Below are 23,208 nucleotides of genomic sequence, written 5' to 3' on the forward strand. Positions count from 1 at the left end.
GAGGGCCGGCAGGCGAGAGTCCCAGGAGGTGCTAAAGGTGAGCCAGGCACCGGCCCGGGAATAGGCGTTGGGGTGGAGGGTAAGTGGGCGGGGCCGCAGAAGAGCCGGGGAGGTGGGGCGCCAAGAGGGCGCGGGCGCGGGGCCGGGCGCGGAGAGGGGGCGGGGACGCGGGGAGGGGGCGGGGCGTGGGGCGGGGAGGGGAAGTGGGCGGTGCGCCCCCGGGAAGGGGGCGGGCTGGGGAGCAAGGGCCCCAGGCTGCGGCGGCTGCGGACCGGAGAGCGCGCGGTCTGGCCAGACGGGATGAGCGGAGCCGGGGCGGCCGGCTCCGTGCGCGGGCTGCGGGTGGACGGGCTGCCTCCGCTGCCCAAGAGCCTGAGCGGGCTGCTGCACTCGGCGTCGGGCGGCGGCGCGTCGGGCGGTTGGCGGCACCTGGAGAGGTTGTACGCGCAGAAGTCGCGCATCCAGGACGAGCTGAGCCGCGGGAGCGCGGGAGGCGGCGGGGCGCGGGCGGCGGCGCTGCCCGCCAAGCCCCCCAATCTGGACGCCGCGCTGGCCCTGTTGCGCAAGGAGATGGTAAGGGAGGTCCGCGGGCCGGAGCTGGGGTCCATCCCAGCCGGCCTCGCCGTTCTGGGAAAGTTCGCCGGAAGTCCCCGCGCCACCCGCGCGTCTCAGGCTCTATGGCCCCAGGCGCCGACGCCGAAAGTGGGACACTGCCCTCTCAACTACCCCGTTTTGCCTGTCCTCTCTGTGCCCACTTTTGGACCCTCGCCCAGGGAGGTACCCCTTTTTTCTGGAGACCCGGCGCTCCTCGTGCGGCCCCAGTTGGCTCAGAGACCCTGGAGGCGCGGCGTGGGGCTGGCGCTTGGCCTCGGGCCGGGGGCGTCTGGTCACCCCTCCCCAGGGGGCAGCAGATCTCCCGGGGTCGGGGGGCGGCCTTCACTGCGCCCACGGGGTTAAGAGCTGTGTGCGATTGTGTTTTCCTGTCCTGAAGAGGACAACTTTTTGTCCTCGCGAGTGTAGACTGCGGATTGGAAGAGCCCTCGCCCCCTCCCCCCGGCCCAGGGCGCGTGCAGAATCGGATTACAGCGGCGCGGCTCCGGTCCGCAGATGCCGGGAAAGTGGCTGCTCACCCTGACAGTCTCCTCGTGGTGGCTGGTTCCCCAAGCCCGCTAGAGAGGACTGGGGCGGTGGCGTCCTCGCCGTGTGGGTGAAGTCCATGTGGGTTCTTCAGGTTGTGCCTGGGCTGCAAACAATGGGGCTAAATTTTTCTCGGTCGTTGGGAAGTATGTTAGCTGTTCGTGGACTAGGACTAATGAGTTAGGGTGAAGCCAAAAGCAGCTCAAGGGTCTCCAGCTTTCTCCAGGCTTAGGCCAGCTCAGAAGAGAACAGAAAAACTAACGCTCCTGCAGGCCTCTGATCACCTTTCTTGGCCCCTCTCTCTGTTTAGAATTTGCCCTTTCCTTTTACCTAATGCAGATTCCCCCCTCTCCTGGCACAGGTAAATACTTTATTAAGGAAATCTAATATATGAAAACTTTTTCTCCCGCAAAATAAATTGGCACCCAAATTTATTATAGGAATCCTTTAAATATGCATTTAGTGTATTAAGATATTATGTAGAAAAATTCAGTTTATGCATTTCTTTCGGGAAAATATCTGTCCTGAAAACTAAGAATTAAATCTAGAAAAACAGCGTTAACACCTTTTCAGCAATTCAGTATTGTCTTCCCACTCTGGCTGCCATTGAAGTGATTTCCAGTTCTCCCTGAGAAGATTTTCTAAGCTTCTGACAGAATGACTTAAATTTCAAGCCAACTGTTTTTATTTATTAATCACCATTAATCAACACCAGCATTCCACAGCTGGTAAGCTGTGTTTTCATTAGATAAGCCTACACCCAGTATGTTTAGAGTCTGAACTTGGATGCAACATAAATAAAGAGGGTGAAATAGGAAGATTCATCCTGGTTAATTTACGGGACCAGAGACAGGAAAACCTCAGGCCACTCCCCTTGTGAAACTCTCTACTTTATAAACATGCTCTGGAGTCTTGCACACTCCCAAGTTACCACTTGGGAGTAACCATGCTGTTCCCGAAAGTGTTTTTCCAGGTCCCTCCTGGTGCAGCTAAAGTACAGTCACAGCCTTCTAATTATGCCCTGGACCAGAGCTCTCTCTCAGCCTATCTGAAACGCAAGAAAAATAAACAGCCGTCTTAGGTCTGTCTGATATTTAGCTGAGATAAAGACAAAACATGGCTATAGGCCTTGACAAGTCCCTTTCAAGAAATGTCACAAGGTCTTTAGGAGTACTCTGGTTTATTTTGCCTTTTTGAGATTTACTAACCTAGGGCAGTGGGGTCTGAGTGGGTACGTCAAACTGAGGCTCCCATGGGGGTGGGGGTGGGGGTGGAGGCTTGCAAGATTAGAGTTGAGAGTTTGTGCTTGGATTATCTGCCCAGTAGTCTGTGTTGATCTATTGAATTTGAAGGCCTTAGGTCACATCTATGCCCAGGGAACTGAGAAGAAGTCTTGGCTGAATGTAGTTAGTTCCTTTTTAAGAAGTCATATAGGAGCACAGAGCAGCAGTAGTGTGGAAGCCCTCAGAATGGGACTGCATTTTAAGAAGAGAGCGGGTGATAGAAAATCCAGACTGACGTGCACTCCTGTTGGAATCGGGCAGGCGTGGACATTCTGACTGAGAGGACGGGTTGGGGCCAAGTGGGCTGAGGAAAGCTTCGAGTAGCAAAGGAACAGGTAAAGCAGGAGAACTGGCTTTGAAGAGTTAATGTGAAAGCAGGGTGCTTAGAAGGGCGAGCTGGCTGAGCTTGGGACGTACTGGAGATGTGCTCGGAGATGTGCTCGGAGAGATGAGAGCCTGCAGCAGCCTGGGGACCCGGAATGTCAAACGAGAATCACATGGGAGACACTTCATTGAAATAGAATCCACAGGACTTGTTGGGTACATATCAGAGTCAGGATGGTGATGATAAGGAGCCAGAGATGACTTTTTTTTAAATAATTTTATTTGTTATTTATTTTTGGCTGTGCCAGCTTTTCTCTAGTTGTGGTGAGCACAGGCTACTCTCTCGGTGCAGTGAGAGGTCTTCTTATTGTGGCGGCTTCTCTTGTGGAGCACAGGCTCTAGGGTGCTCAGGCTTCAGGAGTTGGGGCACGTGGGCTCAGTAGTTGCAGCTCCTGGGCTCTAGAGCACAGGCTCAGCAGTTGTGGTGCACAGACTTAGTTGCTCTGTGGCATGTGGGATCTTCCTGGACCAGGGATCGAACCCGTGTCTCCTGCATTGGCAGGCAGATTCTTTACCACTGAGCCACCAGGGAAGCCCCCAGCAATAACTTAAGTTTTTTAATGGAAAGTGCCCCTAAGCAAAACAATTAATAATTACATTCGAGCTTCCCTGATGGCTCAGTTCAGTTAAGTCGTTCATTCGAGTCCAACTCTTTGCGACCCTATGGACTGCCTGCCCCATGCCAGGCTTCCCTGTCTTTCACCAACTCCTAGAGCTTACTCAACTCATGTCCATCGCGTTGGTGGTGACATCCAACCATCTCATCCTCTGTCATCCCCTTCTCCTCCTGCCTTCAATCTTTCCCAGCATCAGGGTCTTTTCCAATGAGTCAGTTCTTCACATCAGGTGGTTAAAGTATTGGAGTTTCACCTTCAGCATCAGTCCTTCCAATGAATAAATATGTAGTGATTTCCTTTAGGATTGACTGGTTGGATCTCCTTGCAGTCCAAGGGACTCTCAAGAGTCTTCTCCAACATGCTTCTTCAAAAGCATCAATTCTTCGACACTCAGCTTTCTTTGTAGTCCAATCCTCACATCTATACATGACTACTGGAGAAATTATAGCTTGGATTAGACAGACCTTTGTTGGCAAAGCAGTGTCTCTGCTTTTTAATACGCTCTCTAGGCTGGTCATAGCTTTTCTTCCATGGAGGAAGCGTCTTGTAATTCATGGCTGCAGTCACCATCTGCAGTGATTTTGGAGCCCCCAAAAATGAAGTCTGTCACTATTCTGTTGTTTCCCCATCTATTTGCCATGAAGTGATGGGACTGGATGCCATGATCTTAGTTTTCTGAATGTTGAGCTTTAAGCCAACTTTTTCAGTCTCCTCTTTCACTTTCATCAAGAGGCTCTTAGGTTCTTCCCTTGCTGCCATAAGGGTGGTGTTATCTGCATATCTGAAGTTGTTGATACTTCTCCCAGCAATTTTAATTCCAGCTTGTGCTTCATCCAGCCTAGCATTTCACATGATGTACTCTGCAGATAAGTTAAATAAGCAGGGTGACACTATACAGCCTTGATGTACTCCTTTTCCTATGTGGAACCAGTCTGTTGTTCCATGTCTAGCTCTAACTGTTACTTCCTGACCTGCATACAAATTTCTCAGGAGACAGGTAAGGTGGTCTGGTATTCCTGTCTCTTTCAGAATTTTCCACAGTTTGTTGTGATCCACACAGTCAAAGGCTTTGGCATAGTCAATAAAGCCGAAATAAATGTTTTTCTGGAATTCTCTTGCTTTTTTGATGATCCAGAGGATGTTGGCAATTTGATCTCTGGTTCTTCTGCCTTTTCTAAATCCATTGAACATTTGGCAGTTCACGATTCACATGCTGTTGAAGCCAGGCTTGGAGAATTTTGAGCTTTTACTTTGCTAGTGTGTGAGATGAGTGTAATTGTGCAGTAGTTTGAACATTCTTTGGCATTGCCTTTCCTTGGGATTGGAATGAAAACTGACCTTTCCCAGTCCTGTGCCCACTGCTGAGTTTTCCAAATTTGCTGGCATATTGAGTGCAACACTTTCACAGCATCATCTTTCAGTATTTGAAATAGCTCAACTGGAATTCCATCGCCTCCACTAGCTTTGTTCGTAGTGATGCTTCTTCCTAAGGCCCACTTGACTTCGAATTCTAGGATGTCTGGCTCTAGGTGAGTGATCACACCATCGTGGTTAACTGGGTCATTAAGATCTTTTGGTATAATTCTTCTGTATATTGTTGCCACCTCTTCTTAATATCTTCTGCTAAAAAAAATATCTATCTATCTATCTATCTTCTGCTTCAGTCTCCTGATGGCTCAGTAGTAAAAAATCTGCCTGCCAGTGCAGGAGACGTAGGTTCGATCCCTGATCTGGGAAGATCCCACATGCTGTAGAGCAACTAAGCCCATGTGCCATGACTATTAAGCCTGTGCTCTAGACCCAGAGGGGCTGCAACTGCTGAGCCCTCGTGCCACAACCCCTGAAGCCCATGCGCTCTGGAGCCCGTGCCCAGCAACTAGAGCAGCCACTGCAGCGAGAAGCCCGAGCACCATAACTAGAAAGTAGCCTCTGCTCGCCGCAACTAGAGAGAAGTCCTCGAGGCAAAGAAGACGTGGCACAGCCATAAATACATAAATAAATAATATTTTAAAAATTACAGTCCTAGCACCTGATCACTTTACTATTTGGGCATATCTCCTGGTAGGCACAGTGTAAATGTTTTCCGTACATCATCTTATTTGATTTTTATAGCTTCTCCACGAGATAGATACTGAAAGTCTACATTTTAAAAAATAGGATTCAGAATTTTTTTTTTTTTCAATTTCTCCTTTATTTATTTATTTTTTTCCAGTGGGTTTTGTCATACATTGATATGAATCAGCCATAGATTTACATGTATTCCCCATCCCGATCCCCCCTCCCACCTCCCTCTCCACCCGATTAGGATTCAGAATTTAAGTAGCTCACCTAAGGTGACAAACTCAGCCAGACCTGTCTAGCTCCAAGACCCTGTTAGATCATAGGGTTTTACCACTTTGTGGGGGCACACATTGCAAGTATTTTCTAGGTCAGTGTATATTGAAATGTCTTGTCTAACTCCACGGGGTGCTGTTATATGGCAGTAATAACTTTGGTCATTCATCATTGGGAAAGTGGTCATCACAGCAATAAAGGAGTCAGGAGAAGTGGCTGCTTATGGGGGAGGGTGGTTTCCGTTGCATCAGTGGAAGAGTATGTTAAACGTTTCAGAACGTGGAGCCGGAGGCTGGCAGAGCCTGCAGGTGACTGATTGACAGATGGTCACGGCAGAACACGGGGGAGCTGGTGTTGAGGGGCGCCTGTGTGGGTGACGCCCTGCTTTGCTTTGAGAGTTCCTGATGTCCACTGGAGTTTCAGCACTTCCTGTGCTCGTAATGGGCTTGCTCTGAAGTTCTGTGCCCTTGTGAGCTCCCTTCCCCTCCCCCAGCGAGCCCATTTGGAGAGCTGTGAGGGTCAGACAGATGCTTTTTGCTCTTTAGACCTGAAAGCATCCTTTAAAACAAGAAGTTCAAATTGGTTTCCCCCCCTCCCCCCAACCAACATCAGAGAGTATATTTGGATTGTATCAGACAGATGTTTCCCACATGTCTGCTGGTTATAAAGTGCTGTGGAGGATACAGGGCTGAGCTAGGATATAGGGCTGAACTATCTAGGTGTTAAGGAGCTTATAACATCTAGCAGAGGTGGGCGTCTTTACAGGAATATGACTGCTGTAGTTTAGACCGTGTGTCATTTTTCATGTCTGAAGACTTTTTTAGTAATAGGGACTCAATTTGAATCAGCTCTTGCAAAAGGAGAACCTTGTAGGGCTGGATGTGTACGGAGGCAGACTAGAACCACGGTTGGTGGGGAACCCGGGAAGGCTACTGTATTCTTCTTTACCCTCCTTTTTTTCCCCCTACATTTTGGAATGTGACTGTCGACAGTGTCCACATTCCCAGTTTCAGCCATGCTTCTTACTGCCACTTTGGAAATACTGTGTGGAAGAATTCCAGTGGGCCCAGCTTGGGGGGGTCTGGACAGCTATTGGTGACTGAGGCTGAGATGGTGTTTTATTTACTAAGGTGGTGTGACTGTGTGGATGGGGTGCAGGGCTGGGCATCCCTAAAAGAAAGAAGAGTTTGCAGAAATGGAGCAGCGGGCTGCTGCTGGACAGCCAAAATATCAGATATCTAGTATTTTCTTAACGTTTTTTATTTTTTAACTTTTTATTTTATATTGGGGTATAGCTGATGAACAAAACACTGTTGTGATAGTTTCAACTGAACAGTGAAGGGGCTCAGCCATACATAACATGTATCCATTCTCCCCCAAATTCCCCTCCCATCCAGGCTCCCACATAACTCTGTCACATACGACAGTTCCGTCTGCCATACAGTAAGTCCTTGTTGGTTATCCATCTTAAATATAGCAGTGTGTACATGCCCATTCCACACTCCCTCACTGTCCCTTCCCCTCATCCTCCCCATCCCCCCACCCCACAGCCATAAATTTGTTCTTTAAGGCTGTTAGTTTTTTTTCTGTTTTGTAAATAAGTTCATTTGTATCATTTTATATTTCACATATAAGGGATGTTGGGTTTGCCTGGTGGCTCAGACAGTAAACAATCTGCCTGCAATGCAGGAGACCTGGATTCGATCCCTGAGTTGGGAAGATCCCCTGGAAGAGGGTGTGGCAGTCCACTCCAGTACTGTTGCCTGGGAAGTCTCATGGACAGAGGAGCCCGGAGGGCTACAGTCTAGGGTCACAAAGTGTCAGATACGACTGACTGACCAACACTTCCACTTTCTTATAAGGGATGTAATACGCTATTTCTCCTCTGTCTGCCTTCCTTCACTCACTATGACAATCCCTAGGTCTATCCATGTTGCTGGAAATGGCATTATTTTGTTCTTTTTAATAGCTGAGTAATACTCCATTGTGTATATTCCACATTTTCTTTTTTTCCCACATTTTCTTTATCCGTTTCTCTGTTGATGGACATCTAGGTTGCTTCCATGTCTTGACTATTGTAAACAGTGCTGCAATGAACATTAGGGTGCATGTATCCTTTTGGATCATGGTTTTTTCTGGATATATGCCCAGGAGTGGGACTGCAGGGTGCTATGGTAGCTCTATATTTAGCTTTTTAAGGAACCTCCATACTGTTCTGCATAGTGGCAATGGTTTGGGTGAAGAATTGAATCTGAGAAAAAAGATTTGATTCCTGAGAGCAGCAACACTTAACTTTCCCGCATTTTAGTTCTTCAGTCGCTAAGTTGTAAGTTGCCAACTCTTTGCGACCCCGTGGGCTGCAGCTCGCCAGGCTTCCTCAGCCTTCATTATCTCCTGGAGTCTGCTCAAACTCAGGTCCATCTAGTCGGTGCTGCCATCCTACCATCTCATCTTCTGTTGCCCCCTTCTCCTCTTGCTGTCAATCTTTCCCAGCACCAGGGTCTTTTCCAGTGAGTTGGCTCTTCCCATCAGGTGGCCAGAGTATTGGAGCTTCAACTTCAGCATCAGTCCTTCCAATGAAAATTCAGAGTAGATTTCCTTTAGGATGGACTGGTTTGATCTCCTTGTGGTCCAAGGGACTCTGAATAGTCTTCTCCAGAACCACAATTTGAAAGCATCCTTTCTTCAGCATTCAGCCTTCTTTATGGTCTAACTCTCATATCTGTACATGATTACTAGAAAAACCATAGCTTTGACTGTATGGACCTTTGTTTGTTGGCAAAGGGATGTCTCTGATTTTTAATACGCTGTCTAGGTTTGTCATAGCTTCTCTTCCTAGGAGTAAGGGTCTTTTAATTTTAGTTGAGACAACACCTAAATGACTGACAGCCTTGTGCGGTCAACTAGGAACTAGGAGACGGGCATGAACTTGAATAGCCCAGACCCCCGCAGAGTTCAGTCTTCACCCTACATGAGACAACAGGTCTCAGAGAGGGGGTTTGAGTCTTTAAATGGGCTTACGGTTGGAGGTCCAGTCTCAAGTCAAGCCCATGCAGTGCCATCTGGAATAAGAATGTTAGCTCCCAATGCAGGATTCTTGGTTGGCCTTGGTCAAAGGAGACTGGGGATGGCCACTGGCCTTTAATATTGTGTGGACACCAACCTTTTCTCTTGCTTTTTATGTCAGTTGTCTAAAAAACACTAGACACTGACATAAAGTTTTCTGTTTGTTGTCCAAGAACTTGGTTTCCTGATTTTTAGCTTCAGATTTTCTTCCTTTACTGAATCTACTCTCGCAGAGAGGCAATTTCAATTAGGTATCATTCAAGAAAATGACAAAATGCAAAGTAACCTTCAAATGGGTGTTGAATTCCCATGTGTCATTAGTTAAGTCACGGTTTTTCCTCTAGTCCCACTTGATTTTTAGAATCAACCGCATTCATCATCTTAAGTAGTGAACTTTCAGGCCTTTGACACATCCTTGATGAATGGTCCACTGTTTGTGGTCCCAGAATTGAGGGATTGGAAGGAAAGCATCCCATTTCCCTTCTCTGCCTTCTCCCCTGCAATTTCATTTTCATAATTTCTAAAAATTTCCTTGCAGAAATAGTCACCCAAGGGAATAACAGTACTTATACAGGAATATCTTTTGCAGTGATATATAGTAGTATTCTATAATAATAATATATAACAGTGATAGAATATTATACAATTGTTGAAAAGAATGTGGAAACTATGTAAATGAACATAGGTGTTCAAGGTTTGGAAAAGTAAATTACAAAACAGTACATAAGTACATATGTATGTGCATTGTGTCTTGAGGCAGGTACGCTAAACAGCTAAAAGTGGATATGTTTAGAACAGTAGTTCTTAAATTATGGTCTGAGGACACCTATGGGTTCCCAGATCCTTTTGTGGGGGTGTCCATAATTAGGTGGTGGTCATATGGGCAAATGTGATTTTCCAAAATAGTACCTGAGGAAATGTATCAATATTTGGAGGGTCTACATTCAGTGAATCAACTTTCCACATTTTTCGTGTAACTAATGCTTGGTGCATGGTTAAAAGATCCATTCAAAGTGCAAGACTGGTGGATTTTAATGAAACAGTGTTAAAAGCTCATTGGCATAGTTTCAAGTTCCACACTGGAGCCAGCCTAAGGATAGTGCCAAACAAGAATATCCACTGTTAACTTGCAAGGTGGTTTAAATACTCCTTTTCCCCAAGTACATATCTGTGTGAGGCCAGGTTTATTTCAACCAAAAAGGCATGTTATGAAGGATCAAGTACAGAAAAATATAAGCCAGACATTAAAAAGATTTCTTACACAATCTCATTTATAAAAATGTGATGTATATTAGCAGTGGGTATAGTGTTTTATATGACAGTTTCTCAATTTTCATTTCTAATAAGGTAACTATTGATAGGTATAATTTACATAAACAGGAGCTCTTTGGGGCCCTCAGTAATTTTAAGAGTCTAAAGGGGTTGCAAGACCAAAACACTTTAAGATTGCTGCATTAGGACATGAAATTAGGGAAGACTGTACAATTATGAGCCATTGAATTTTTAATACAGTTGGAATATTTTATTTTTGTAATTGGGAAAGCCAGTAAAGGAATATGCAGACATGTCTTAAAGACAGTGGTTGATTGCTTTTTTTTCTTTTTCCTTCTCTGCACGGGACAGAATGAGAGGAAATGGCTTCATGGGTTCAGCCATTATTGCAGGTCAGAGATGGACAAGGATGTCTTCACTAGCACCGCTGAGCTGCAGAATGGGCTCCATCCATCAGCGTGGGTGCCTTCAAGGGTAGCAGCTGGTCTGCTTGCTCTCTCTGAGTTACCAGGGCTCTTCTGAGGCAGTCCTCAGTTAACAGGAGATGAGGTTGACGGACGCATACCCCCTGGGGAGGAGCCGAGTGACTGATGGAAGCCTGCTTAGGGAGCCCAGGATCACAGTTCACCTGGGAGCTTGGGGTGCTGCAGGAGTATCTCCAGCCAGCTCAGGCAGCTGAGCTTGTGGCTCTTTCTCTGTTAGATCAACACCGATGAAGCTTTTCTCTTTGGTCTTCTTTTTTTAAACAGTATGCAGGTCAGCGTTCTTCTGTCAACACATCCTTTATTCAGAAATCAGGTTATGATCCATTAAGTCACTGTGATCTTTATTACATTCCAGTCCTGCGGATGCATACTAGACACTCATTAAATTTGGGGCATTTACTAATAGTATTGTCTAAAATAAATTTACAAGCCATTTATTATGTTTTTAAAAGTTCTCTCATTATGAGTTAATACATATTCATAGTAGAAAATCTGGAAAACTCAGAAAGGTGAAAGTCAAAGTGTTAGTCACTCAGTCATGTCTAACTCTTGTGACCCCGTGGACTGTAGCCCACCAGGCTCCTCTGTCTATGGGATTCTCTAGGCAAGAATACTGGACTGGGTTGACATACCCTTCTCCAGGGGATCATTCCCAACCGAGGGATCGAACCCGGGTCTTCTGCATTACAGGCAGGTCCTTTCCCATCTGAGCCACCAGAGAAAATTCAGAAAAGCCAATGATAAGAGTCACTTGTGATCTCAGCAGCTTGCTGCCCCCAGGACATGGAGCCCTCTTCAGTCTCGTCTCGGCAGGCAGTGCAGGTGATGGCCGGGCATGCGTGCTGGAGCCCTACCGCCTGACTGCAGCCCTCTGCTCTTAGTGAAGGGCCTGCATCTTCCAGGGCTCAGTTTCCTAATGGTATCAGAATCCACACCTACCTCACAGAACAAGGAGGAGGATTACCTATTTGTGTACAGCTGAGATTTTCTACTCCTGAGTCACTCGCAATGAACTGGTTAGCTGGTTAAAAATTATGTGATATTTTAAGGCTTTTGATAGACATTGCCAGTGAGTCCTCCTGAGAGATTTTACAAGCATGCAGCCCTACTAGCAATGCACATAAGTTATATACTTTATTATAACTAGTTTTTAAAATTAAGAGTAACATGCTTGTTGGAAAAAAATTTTTTTAGCAGTACAGAAGGCTGTAAATATCCAGTCCCACTTTCCGGAAGTAAATTCTGCTCACGGACATTTTCTCTTCTAGTCAAAAGCTTGCATGTGTGTATGCATAATGTATAAAGTGAGGTCCTACTCAGCATACTATTCTGTACCTTGGACTTTTGTGCCTAATGGTGTGCGTTGGTCAGCGTCCTACTCTTATACTTAGAGAACTGCTCTTTTAAATAACTGCCTGGTTTTTATTGTATGTGTGTGTATGTTTAGTTGCTAAGTCATGTCTGACTCTTGCGACCCCATGGACTATTGCCCACCAGGCTCCTCTGTCAATGGGATTTCCCAGGCAAGAATACTGGAGTGGGTTACCATTTGCTTCTCCAGGGGATCTTCCCAACCCAGGGATCAAACCTGGGTCTCCTGCATTGCAGGCAGATTCTTTACCACTGAGCCACTACAGAAACCCTTTTATTGTATGACTACTAATATAATTTTTTCAGTCAAGTTTCTATCATCTGTTATGTTTCAAACTAAATGTTCACCCACCAGACTTTTTCTGCATCTGTCTCCATATTTTGGGGCCTCCTGTTCCTGATTCTATAGCTTAACTTCAGACCCATACATCCCTTGTACCATGTGAGGTGGGGTATTTTTCATCTTATGGTTGAGGAATCACAGTAGTAGGAAATAGTGGACTGGCAGGGGAGAAGCTCATTGCAGAATGACCCCAGTGTGACCCCTGGGACTAAACTGTGCCTGCACCAGATTTACTCCCCTCCCTCCACCCTGGGCCTGGTTTCCTATATGGACCTGGGTATAAATAAGACCATTTCCTAGTATGTTTGTCTTGTTTTCTACTCATTGCTATATTTCAGAAAAAGTTGCTTTTATGTCTCTTGAAAAAGAGGGACATAAAAGAGCTTCATATAAGCATGAGAATTACCCCCAACTTTTGTTTTTGGGCTTCCCTGGTGGCTTTTAGTTTCTTAAATAAAACAGACTATTTTTCTTAAGTATAGTTTTTACTCCTAAAAACTTCCTAAAATTTCTCATGATGCTTTTTTCCAATCAACATTAATTTCCCACTACAGTTCTCTTTCATCTTCTAAGCCTCGTATCTTAATGGTAACATTTCTATTATCATCTAAAATTCAGGAACAACTTTCTCCCTAACATCACCCTCCAGGGATATTCAGAGACTTGGTGACCCGAAACCGAGTTGGGAACCACTATCCTGTCTGAGGTGTATACGTGTGGCCAGCCCGTTGTGAGTTCTGAAACCATTTTGAGGGTGGTTCAGGATTGTTTGGCCCTACTGTTGGAGATGCTGGGGATGAGTGAGCCACCTGTGTGGACAGCAGGCGGGGGGCAGGGAGCTCTGTTTGTGGGACACGTTCGGGAAGGAAGCAGGAAGCCTGAACAGAGAGAGGAAGGAGTCAGGCCAGCAGTTTAAAGCGTGGAGACGAGTGGCTTGTTCTTGATTGTCTCAGAGATCTATGACAAGGGGCTACAAATTACAGGGTCTAGGAATTCTGTACTTTTCTAAAATGAGGCTGTCTGAATTTTTCAACTGGGTTTTCAAGAAAGAGCTGTATTTTCTGAATCCAGCTGTGACTTAGCACCTGTCCTTTGGGGAACACATCACTAAGGGGACGGGCTTCTGCAGCGGGATGAGGACAGAGGTGAGGGTTAGTGGGCTTGCTGAGGGCGTGTGCCCCTGCCTCTCCCCACTTTTTTTCTGGAAAGATGAGAAGTTCTTGTTCGTGGGTGATTTAATCATGTCCTAAAACGTAACTGCAGTTTAGTTCTCTTGGCTGGGCCTTCTCTGCTTCCCACACCCCCGAGCCTCGTGGCCTCCTGTTGAGAGCCTGCTGTCTGTCCGTGCCTCCCAGCTGCTGGCTCTGCAGTGAGCACTCAGCAAGGAATCTTCGTTTATGTCGTCTCCTGTCAGGCAAGAGCTGAGTGCTTTTCTGATGATGTGGCGAGAACCGTGTGGCCTGTGGCTTTCCTCAGGGGCACCTTGAGTTGGAGCCAGGGCCCTGTGGATCCTAGCACGACCCACTGCCAGGCCGCTTCACCACCAGATGTTCTCTGGGTGGGCATTGGGGTCTCTCTAGCTTTCCCTCAGTCACCAGTGTCTGAGTTTCCTCCTCAAGGGTCTGCACTGGGTGCTGAGGGACCCAAGGGGGAGGTGGGTCCATGCCTCCCGGGCATGTCCTCAAGTAGGAGAAGGAAGACTGTGTGCACCCACAGCAGAGGTAGAGAGTGATCAACGCCGTGAGACAGGCAGAGACGGTGAGGGAAGGTGAGGAGCACTGGTGACTGAGCCCATCCAAGTCAGAAGAGAGGAGGGGGAGATGGTGTTGCACTGTTAGAAATATGTATATCTATTTGTTGCTGTGCTGGGTCTTCATTGCTACACGCGGACTTTCTCTAGTTGTGGTGTGCAGGCTTCTTGTTGCAGTGGCTTCTCTTGTTGTGGAGCATGGGCTCTAGGGCGCTAGGGTTTCAGTAGTTGAGGCTTGCAGGCTCTACAGCACAAGCTCAGTAGCTGTGGCACATGGCCTTAGTTGCTCCATGGTGTGTGAGATCTTCCTGAATCAGGGATCACGCCGTCTCTCCTGCATTGGCAGGCAGATTCTTAACCACTGGGCCACCTGGGAAGCCCGGGGTGCAGTGGGAAGTGATTATCTTCCAATTTAAAAAAATAAATTAAAAAAAGGTAAGGAAAAAACTTGGAGAATTAAATAAAATGAATCTGATGCTATTAAAAAAAAAAAACAAAAACAGCCAGCAGACAGTCAGGATGAAGGGACCTCACTGACTGGTGGAGGAGGCACAGGGAGAATTCTTCCAGGTCAGATTATTGGATGCCACCTAGGGATTTTCAGTTTACCTCTAGAAAATTCAAGTGAAAATGTTTAAACTACCTCAGCAGGGGAAGAGGTGTCCTGGGTCGGAAGCTAGATTGCTCCTGTATATATGTACTTAGCTCCTGTCCTCCTGGCTAATCTGGAGGGTCGTTGGTGAACCAAAGGAAGTTGAATCTCATAAACCTGAAGAAGGAGGCCCTGAGAAGCCAGGCTGTGGGTGTGCACATGTGTTGTGTTTAAATCCCTGTTAAATTAGTCCAAACCCTTGGCATCTGTTGGCTTGTGTAACAGGCGTGTATAGGGCTCTGCCGTATTCCTGGGTGGGTCAGACTTGGTTTTTAGGCCAGCGTTCCGCCCGATGACAAGGCAGCTTTGTGAGTCACCGGCCGCCACAGTGCAGAGAGATCCAGGTTATGATCCAACTCCCAGCCTAGCGCGTCTCCCACATAGGCCTGGGAACGCCTCGGACACCTCAGCACCTAAGGAGAGCAACCTGGAGCCGCACTCGGGGCAGCACGGCGTTGAGGGAAGTCAGGGCTCTGCAGTCAGCTGTGCCCACCTCCTGTGGCCCAGGAGAGCGGCAGACCTGGGCCGAGAGCACATCGCTCTACTACTTTTTCCCTTACAGTTTTGGGTTCGCTAGAGGGAAAGAACCCGCCTGCCATTGCCGGAGACATGAGAGATTCCGGTTCGATCCCTGGGCTGGGAAGATCCCCTGGAGGAGGGCATGGCAACCCACTCCAGTATTCTTGCCTGGAGAATCCCATGGACAGAGAAGCCTGGCAGGCTGCTGTTCATGGGGTCACAAAGAGTCGGACAAGGCTTAGCAACTTAACAACAACAACAACAAAATAGCCAATTAACTTTTGAGAGTAGGATGCCTTGGGGCGGAGCGTGCCTGGAGGCCACGCCCCCAGCTTGCCGGAAGTCTCTTCCTGGGAACAGCTTCTTTAGAAGGAATTCTGGAACACCAAAAACGACAGGGCCTGCGTCTCTATCTGGGTCTTCCTTTGAGTGTCTTGGCCAACATGCCAGGTCAGTGCGAGTAGCTCCATTTCTGTGGTCTGTTCAGCTGTACCAGAGAGGTCGCTGGTGAACAAGAGTGGTTGACGGTGTGAAGAGTGACCTGGAATTTAGTCTTGTCACCAGATAGCTTCTCTTGTGTAGAAAATATCATTGCTGGGTAATTATTAAAGACTAAATCCCTTGACATGCTCTGTGTTTCCTTTAAAAATGTATTTATTAATAAAAATGTTTCTTTTTAATAATTTTTAAAATATATTTTAATTTTTATTTTTTAAATTATTTAAGTATGATAACACATTTACAGGAGACTTGGAAAATACAGAACAAGGTTACATATAGTTCCACTATCAGTTCAGTTCAGTCGTGTCCGACTCTTTGTGACCCCATGAACCACAGCACGCCAGGCCTCCCTGTCCATCACCAACTCCCGGAGTCCACCCAGACCCATGTCCATTGAGTTGGTGATGCCATCCAACCATCTCATCTTCTGTCATCCCCTTCTCCTCCTGCCCTCAATCTTTCCCAGCATCAGGGTCTTTTCAAATGAGTCAGCTCTTCACATGAGGTGGCCAAAGTATTGGAGTTTCACCTTTAGCATCAGTCCTTCCATTGAACACCCAGGACTGATCTCCTTCAGGATGGACTGATTGGATCTCCTTGCAGTCCAGGGGACTCTCAAGAGTCTTCTCCAACACCACAGTTCAAAAGCATCAATTCTTCTGCACTCAGTTTTCTTTATAGTCCAACTCACATCCATACATGACCACTGGAAAAACCATAGCCTTGACTAGATGGACCTTTGTTGACAAAGTAATGTCACTGCTTTTTAATATGCTGTCTAGGTTGGTCATAACATTCCTTCCAAGGAGTAAGCGTCTTTAAATTTCATGGCTGCAGTCACCATCTGCAGTGATTTTGGAGCCCCAGAAAAATAAATTCAGCCACTGTTTCCACTGTTTCCCCATCTATTTGCCATGAAGTGATGGGACCAGATGCCATGATCTTAGTTTTCTGAATGTTGAGCTTTAAGCCAACTTTTTCAGTCTCCTCTTTCACTTTCATCACACACCACTATATATTACAATTATTTTTTAAGTAGATAAATTAAGCTTTTTAGTTGGAGTTTTACTATCAGACTCTCAAAAATTAATGGAATAAATATACAGAGAAGTAGAGGGATATAGTAGACCAGAAAAAGCACTGTGAACCAATTCAACATAATTAAGATTTATACAATTTTCACACAACAGTAGGATACAAATTCTATTCAAGTTCCCATACACTGTAAACTAGAAGACATTGAAACATATCCAGGAACATAAAACAAGATGCAAAGATTTCATGGTCTAAAGGTATTGAAATCATACAGAGCCTGTTCTCATATTACTGTGGAATTATCTTAGACATCAGTATCAAAAGATATTTGAAAATAACCCACATATTTTCAAGTGCACTGTGACATTTACCAAGAGAGATCTTCAACTTAGCCATTGAAAGCCTCAATAAAGTTAGACTGCAAAAAAAAGAACACATATTCCCTGTGTTTTTGCGTATTCTTTCCCGTGCATCTTGAGTGCTTTAGCGTAGTGCTTGGTACGTGGGAGACATTTGATTGCTTTTATTAAAATAGTTGATATTTCATTTAATCCTCCCAGTAGATTAAGAGAAATTATTTCATTTTGTCATCAACCAAGGCATAGAGATGATTAATAACTTGCTCGAGAGCCCAGAAGCAGAAGGGTGCAGGGCAAGTCTCCTGGCATCTGTTTAGAGTTTCCCATCTTGAGAGTCCCGGAGGTCAACTGCTCAGCAGCTTGCTTGGCGTCCCCGTTCCCGGTGGCCCTAGACCTGGCCAGAGTCGGAATCTGTAGGCTTCTCAGGAGTGGTTCTCATGTGCTGGAGAGAGTGGCTGGGCTGGTCTGGGCCGCGTTTCTAGGTGAATTAACCCTTCTCTCTCTGGGATTGATGAAAACGATGCATTTTACGTCCTGACTGTTCTCTTTTTCCTGGGATGGGCCACTGGGGGAGGGAGGAACTTGAAGATAAATGTGTGACTTTGAAATGTTCTTTGTTCTGTTATCACTTGGGAAATAGTTCCCAGGGAAATCAGTAGAGGCCCAGGTCTTACTAAGGCTTATGCGGTTGTTCTCTCTGGGGAGTGACCCCACACAGCCATCTTAGGCGATGTCCTCTTGTCCAAAGGAGAGGGAGTCTGACTCCTTGTGAGTCTGGAGACCCAGCTGATTGGAGGGTGGGTGCTCCAGGGGGCAGCGTATGACACTTAACTGCTGAGCTCCTGGTCCTGGGCAACAGAGACTGTTGCCCCAGGAAGGAGAGACCACATGGGGGTCTTCTCTGAATCTGATCGTAACTGGAAGAGATGACACCCTTGCATCTTGGTATCCAAAGTGAAGCTGGCTGGGGCTTTCAAAATGTGTAAGGCTGTTTCTCTGCAGGGCGGGCCGGATCGCCAGGTGATGTTCTGTAGGCTGTGCCCGCTGCCCGACAGGTGTGATCGTTCCCTGACATGTTGGGTAACGTCTGAGGTGTGGGCATTGCATAATTAAGGTTTTCTCAAAACTGAAGAGCCAGAGCATTCGAGGGATGCTCTGAGTCGCTGGCCATGTGGAAAGAACATGCTGGCACGGGCAGATTGCTGACAGAGCACCGCTAAGATGCCCTTCCATTGCTGACTTCTCGCTTTTTCCTCCCCACCCCTCCCCTCAAGGTTGGCCTCCGACAGCTGGACATGTCCTTGCTCTGCCAGTTGTATAGCCTCTATGAGTCCATCCAGGAGTACAAGGGAGCCTGCCAGGCAGCGGCCAGCCCAGACGGCACTTACGCTCTGGAGAACGGCTTCTTCGACGAAGAGGACGAATATTTCCAGGAGCAGAACTCCCTCCAGGATGGGAGGGAGCGAGGCCCCCCGAGGGACCTGACGCTGCCTGTCTCCCCACTCCCCGGTGGTGACTGGATCCTGGAGTCCCTCTAATGGATGACATCCACTGTCAGCACGGGCTTCTCCTCTGTGGACGGTCCTCAGGCCTGTGGGACCGGTGCTGCCAGCTTAATTTGCAGGCGGGGAGATGTGCCTGGGCGTGGGGGCTGTGGTCTGTTTGGAGGGCCACTTTCTGCTGAGTGATCTGGAGGTGCTCAGCCGTCTCCTCACGCCCTGGTCCTGAGACCCTGTGGCCAAGGGTTTATACTGAGAGAGTAACGAGAGGATCGGTGGAGAAGACCTCCCGTATTCTGGGCAAGATGAAACAACTTGTATGTAGCTAGTTACTTTTCTATTGGTGGGGTTTGCCTCCAGTTTGCAGTGTGTGAGCTCATATTTCACTGCTGCCCTTCCTCAGGACCTTCTGCGGCCTTTCTTGCTGTTTCATGAGCTTCGAAGCCACTTGGTTGAGCTTTATTTATTTGTGAGCTGCATTACTAATTGTCCAGGGGACTCAGTAAAAAGACTGTACTGAGAAAGTAAACCTTTCAGGCCACACCAATCAAGAGACTTGCATTCTCTGAACCCGTCCAAATAGTTTGTGTCATTCTCTGTGCATCAGAGATGAATGGAAGACAGTACAGAGATACCTCGAGCTGGGGAACAAAACTGGGGCAAGCGATGTGTTGTATCTGTCACTGTAAGGTGGTGAACGTTTTTGGTTTTAAAGATTCTGGGTGTATGTTAGCTATATAGTATGTTAGAAAGCAAACTCTTCCACTCAGAACAGTGACCACCTGAAGCCTTACTATATTTATTAAAATCTTTTATGAACAACTTTACACTTTGTAGGTTAAAAGTAAAGATAAAAGGCTAAACTATCTGTGGTTGTATATTATTTTGGTCTGAGTTACAACTCATCAACTTTCATAACTCAAACACATTGAATCCAATCAATGAGTGAAAGAAAACTGCAGTTTCTTCACTTGCCATTAAGAATTTTGAAAGAAGCTTTGTTCCTCTGTTGGCCCATCCTTAAGGTTGTTTTATCAATAGACTGCAACATACTTAGGTCTCAGTGCTGTTCAGTCATTGCATACTCTGGACCCCTTGCTCCTCTTCTCTTTGGTGCAATAATTGCTTATTAGCACCTTTTTTTGGGTCAGAGAGAGGAAGGAAAACTCACCATTGTTAATTAGCCTGTTGACAGCCTGTTATGCACACAACTCTGTGTCGGGAATTGGGGTGAGGAGCAGAGGAAGAAGAGTTCTCCTGCTCGTGTTTCTATGTTGAAAATAGTCCTTGAAATGAGGGGTGGCAGTAAATTGCCTTTAGCATGTGGCCCCCTGGTGGGGAAAATTGAAAGTGGTAAAGCCAGGTGAAGGAGAAGGGGGGTACAGAGGATGAGATGGTTGGATGGCATCACTGACTCAATGGTCATGAGTTTGAGCAGTCCCTGGGAGATGATGAAGGACAGGGAAGCCTGGTGTGCTGCAGTCCATGGGGTTGCAGAGTTGAACACAACTTAGTGACTGAACAACAGCAGCAAAACCAGGTGACATCTGGTTGTCTGCTGGAACCTCTTTCTTTGAGGCTGGCCCCTGCTTCACAGCGAGTTGAACCCGAGACCAGCTGACCTCAACCTTGAACCACACTTGGGGGAACTTTTAGAACAATATTGTTTGTTGTCATTGTTTAGTTGCTGAGGCATGTCTGACTCTTGTGACCCCATGGACTGTAGCCCACCAGGCTCCTCTGTCCATGGGATTTCTCAGGCAAGAATACTGGAGTGGGTTGCCATTTCCCTCTCCAGGGGCTCTTCCCCACCCAGAGATCGAACCCGTGCCTCTTGCATTGATAGGCAGATTCTTTACCACTGAGCCACCAGGGAAGCCCAGAACAATGTTGAACCTGTATCAAGACTCCCCCTTGGCCTTGTCCCCTCTCCAGCATCATTTTGATTTAATTAGTAAGGAGTGAGGCCTAGGCATCCCTATGGTTATAAAAGTCACCCAGGTGATTCTCATGTAGATCTAGTTGTGATCTAGAGTTTTAAGTGTAGTCTAGGGAGCAGGCATCACCAGCAATGTGGTACAGAATCTCATCCCACCCGACCTTCTGCCCCAGGTCCTGCATGCAGCTTGACAAGATTCCTCCTGTGTAGATGGTTCTTCTGCACAGAGTTCCAGAAGAATGCTGCTTTAAGTCAGCCCAGCACCAACACTGCTGCTCCGAGAGGGCTGTGGTGCCCCACTGCAGCACTAAAGAATTGGCTTGCCTGCCCCAAACCCCGGGCCACTGTCCTCTCAGAGAGCCAGGCTTGCAGGGCAGGGAGCCCTCTGATGCAGAATGCAGGTGTTCCCTTGTCTGCTGCCTCTGGCTCCTCCTAGACCTGCGGTGACTCATGGTGCCTGAGTTTCTGAAGGCAGGATAGTATGTCAGAGTTCAAGGTAGAGTGAATCAAGGTGAGCAAGGGGCCCTTCCCTTCCTGTTGGGCTCACGTGTTCCTTGCTCCTGTAGTGAAGTGGTGTGTACACGTAAACCACTGCGGTGGTTAATGCTCCGCTTGAAATATATTAATATATAAATCACCCCAAACTTCTCTTACTCCACAGGTAGTGTACTGCTGTAAGTATTGCTCAGCAAGGAGTGTTAAGATTCCCCAGATTGTAAAATGTTTTCTAATAGACCCTTCTACAAAGGTGCCTTAGATGATTAGAAAATAAATTCCTTCAGTGTCCTTTTTTGCTATCTGGCATAAATCATTACCTGTAAGTTCAGAGTGGGTCTGTCTTGGTACTCAGTGACCAGCAGAGAAATGTAGGTGATAAGGCCATCCAATGTTACCTGATGAAGGCTGAAGAAATTGTGAATTACTTTCAAGGCAACATCCATAGTAGTTAAAGATAAACACCTTCAGCTTTCTAGGCATAAGTGCAACGAACTCAGAATTGTTGCTAGTGTAAGTCTTGGAATTCACAGATGATACAGTTCTTGTTAAGTGCCCAGTGGAATTCACAGTTAACCAACCTGGCTCCTTGCTTTCAGTTCTCTGTAACCTAGAGTGATGTCATTCATTTGCCGAACATTTATCTAGCATTTTTCTGGATCACATTGATCCAGGCGCCAAGAGCAGATGAATAACCAAGAGAGTCTGGCAGTTGTTGCACTTCCACAAATAGCCTAGTACGTGATGGTAAATATTGTGACAGGACAAGTATCATGGACTGCTGAGTCCTAGAAGACTCAGCCACTACTTGAGGATGTTGGTGAAGATAACATCTAAGCTGGCTTTGGAGGGTGAGTGAGTTCTTCAAAAGGCAAAGAGTAAGAAGGAATGGTGTAAACAAATTCTCCAAAAACATTTATGTGCAGTACTGTGTGTGTTCATAAAACATTTTCATTTCTATAATTTAAATGGATTAAGCCACTTACTTAAGACCATGGCTAAATAACAGCAGAGCTGGAGTTCTCAGATACAGTTTGTGCTTTATGTTTAAGGCACAAACAGGTGCAGGTATAATGTGAAACCTAAGGAGATTGTCTGGGATAGCCCCTTCACCTTCGTCACAGTCTTTATTATTTAATGATTTGTTGTGTAGTGCTTTCTGCAGGATCTTGGTCTAACTTTACATGCATAGGCCATATTTCTTTCAGAGTCTGGTAATAAGTATATGCCAAGTGTATGTGTGACTGAAAGACTCTAGCAACCAGCTTCACTTCACTGTAGGTAAGTTGGCAATTGAGTCCCATTTTTTTTTTTTTTTTTTTGCAAATTAGAATTCTTTATATGTGTGTGTGTGTTACAAGGCAAAGACAAATGCTACTTCAGTGTTTGTAACCTTGTGTGTGTGTATGTGTGTGTGCTCAGTCATGTCTGACTCTTTGCGGCCCCACGGACTGTAGCCCGTCAGGCTCTTCTGTCTGTGGAATTTTTCAGGCAAGAATACTGGAGTGGGGTGCTGTTTCTTCCTCCAGGGGATCTTCCCAACTCAGGGAACCTGCGTCTCGCGTCTTCTGCATTGGCAGGCAGATTCTTTACCACTGAGCCACCTGGGAAGCCCATATGTATATAAAATATACTAAAATATATTTTATTTCTAGTATTTTACTAAAATACTATATACTAAAACACCCATGTGGTTCTGCCATGTTATTTGCTCTCAAGAAAGGGGCAAAGTGAAGAATCCTAGTGCAACTCGGCGGGCCCAAATGTGGACCTTCCCACAGACAATGGTGCGCTTGCCCCCACCCCCAGAGCACTATCCCTTTTGCTGTTCCCAACTCCCGTTCCTGCAGCAGGAAACCCCAGTGGTCTGGCCTGGGCACTGGGGGAGTCGAAGGCACCTGAAGGGCCGACTGGGCGTAGGAGGACACACGACCTTTAAAACGTAACAACACTGCAGCATGGGGAGTGGGCTGTGTGGCTGGGGCAGCTGCCAGGACCCTGTCCTCTGGTACACATGGGTGTGGGACGGTCACTCCTCCAGAAGAGCGTGTTCCATCAGAGTACTTCTCAACATTGTTTTTGGTACAAAATAAATGCAAAGGAGCTGCGGGGTGGGGAGTGGCGCAGGCTGGGCCAGCACCCTCTGCAGACCTCAGATCATGGCAGC

General features: G+C 46.7%; 1 protein-coding gene across 1 annotated transcript; it reads left to right on the forward strand.

The window, feature by feature from the left end:
* Positions 1-240: 240 nt before the first annotated feature.
* FAM89A (family with sequence similarity 89 member A) lies at positions 241-22,407 on the forward strand. The gene is made up of 2 exons (XM_043477148.1): positions 241-573; positions 18,383-22,407. Exons 1-2 carry the CDS (start codon positions 301-303, stop codon positions 18,644-18,646), a joined length of 537 nt encoding a protein of 178 aa, XP_043333083.1. The 5' UTR covers positions 241-300; the 3' UTR covers positions 18,647-22,407.
* The last annotated feature ends 801 nt before the right edge of the window (positions 22,408-23,208 follow it).

This window comes from Cervus canadensis, chromosome 8, assembly GCF_019320065.1.
Source record: "Cervus canadensis isolate Bull #8, Minnesota chromosome 8, ASM1932006v1, whole genome shotgun sequence".
Taxonomy (NCBI): domain Eukaryota; kingdom Metazoa; phylum Chordata; class Mammalia; order Artiodactyla; family Cervidae; genus Cervus; species Cervus canadensis.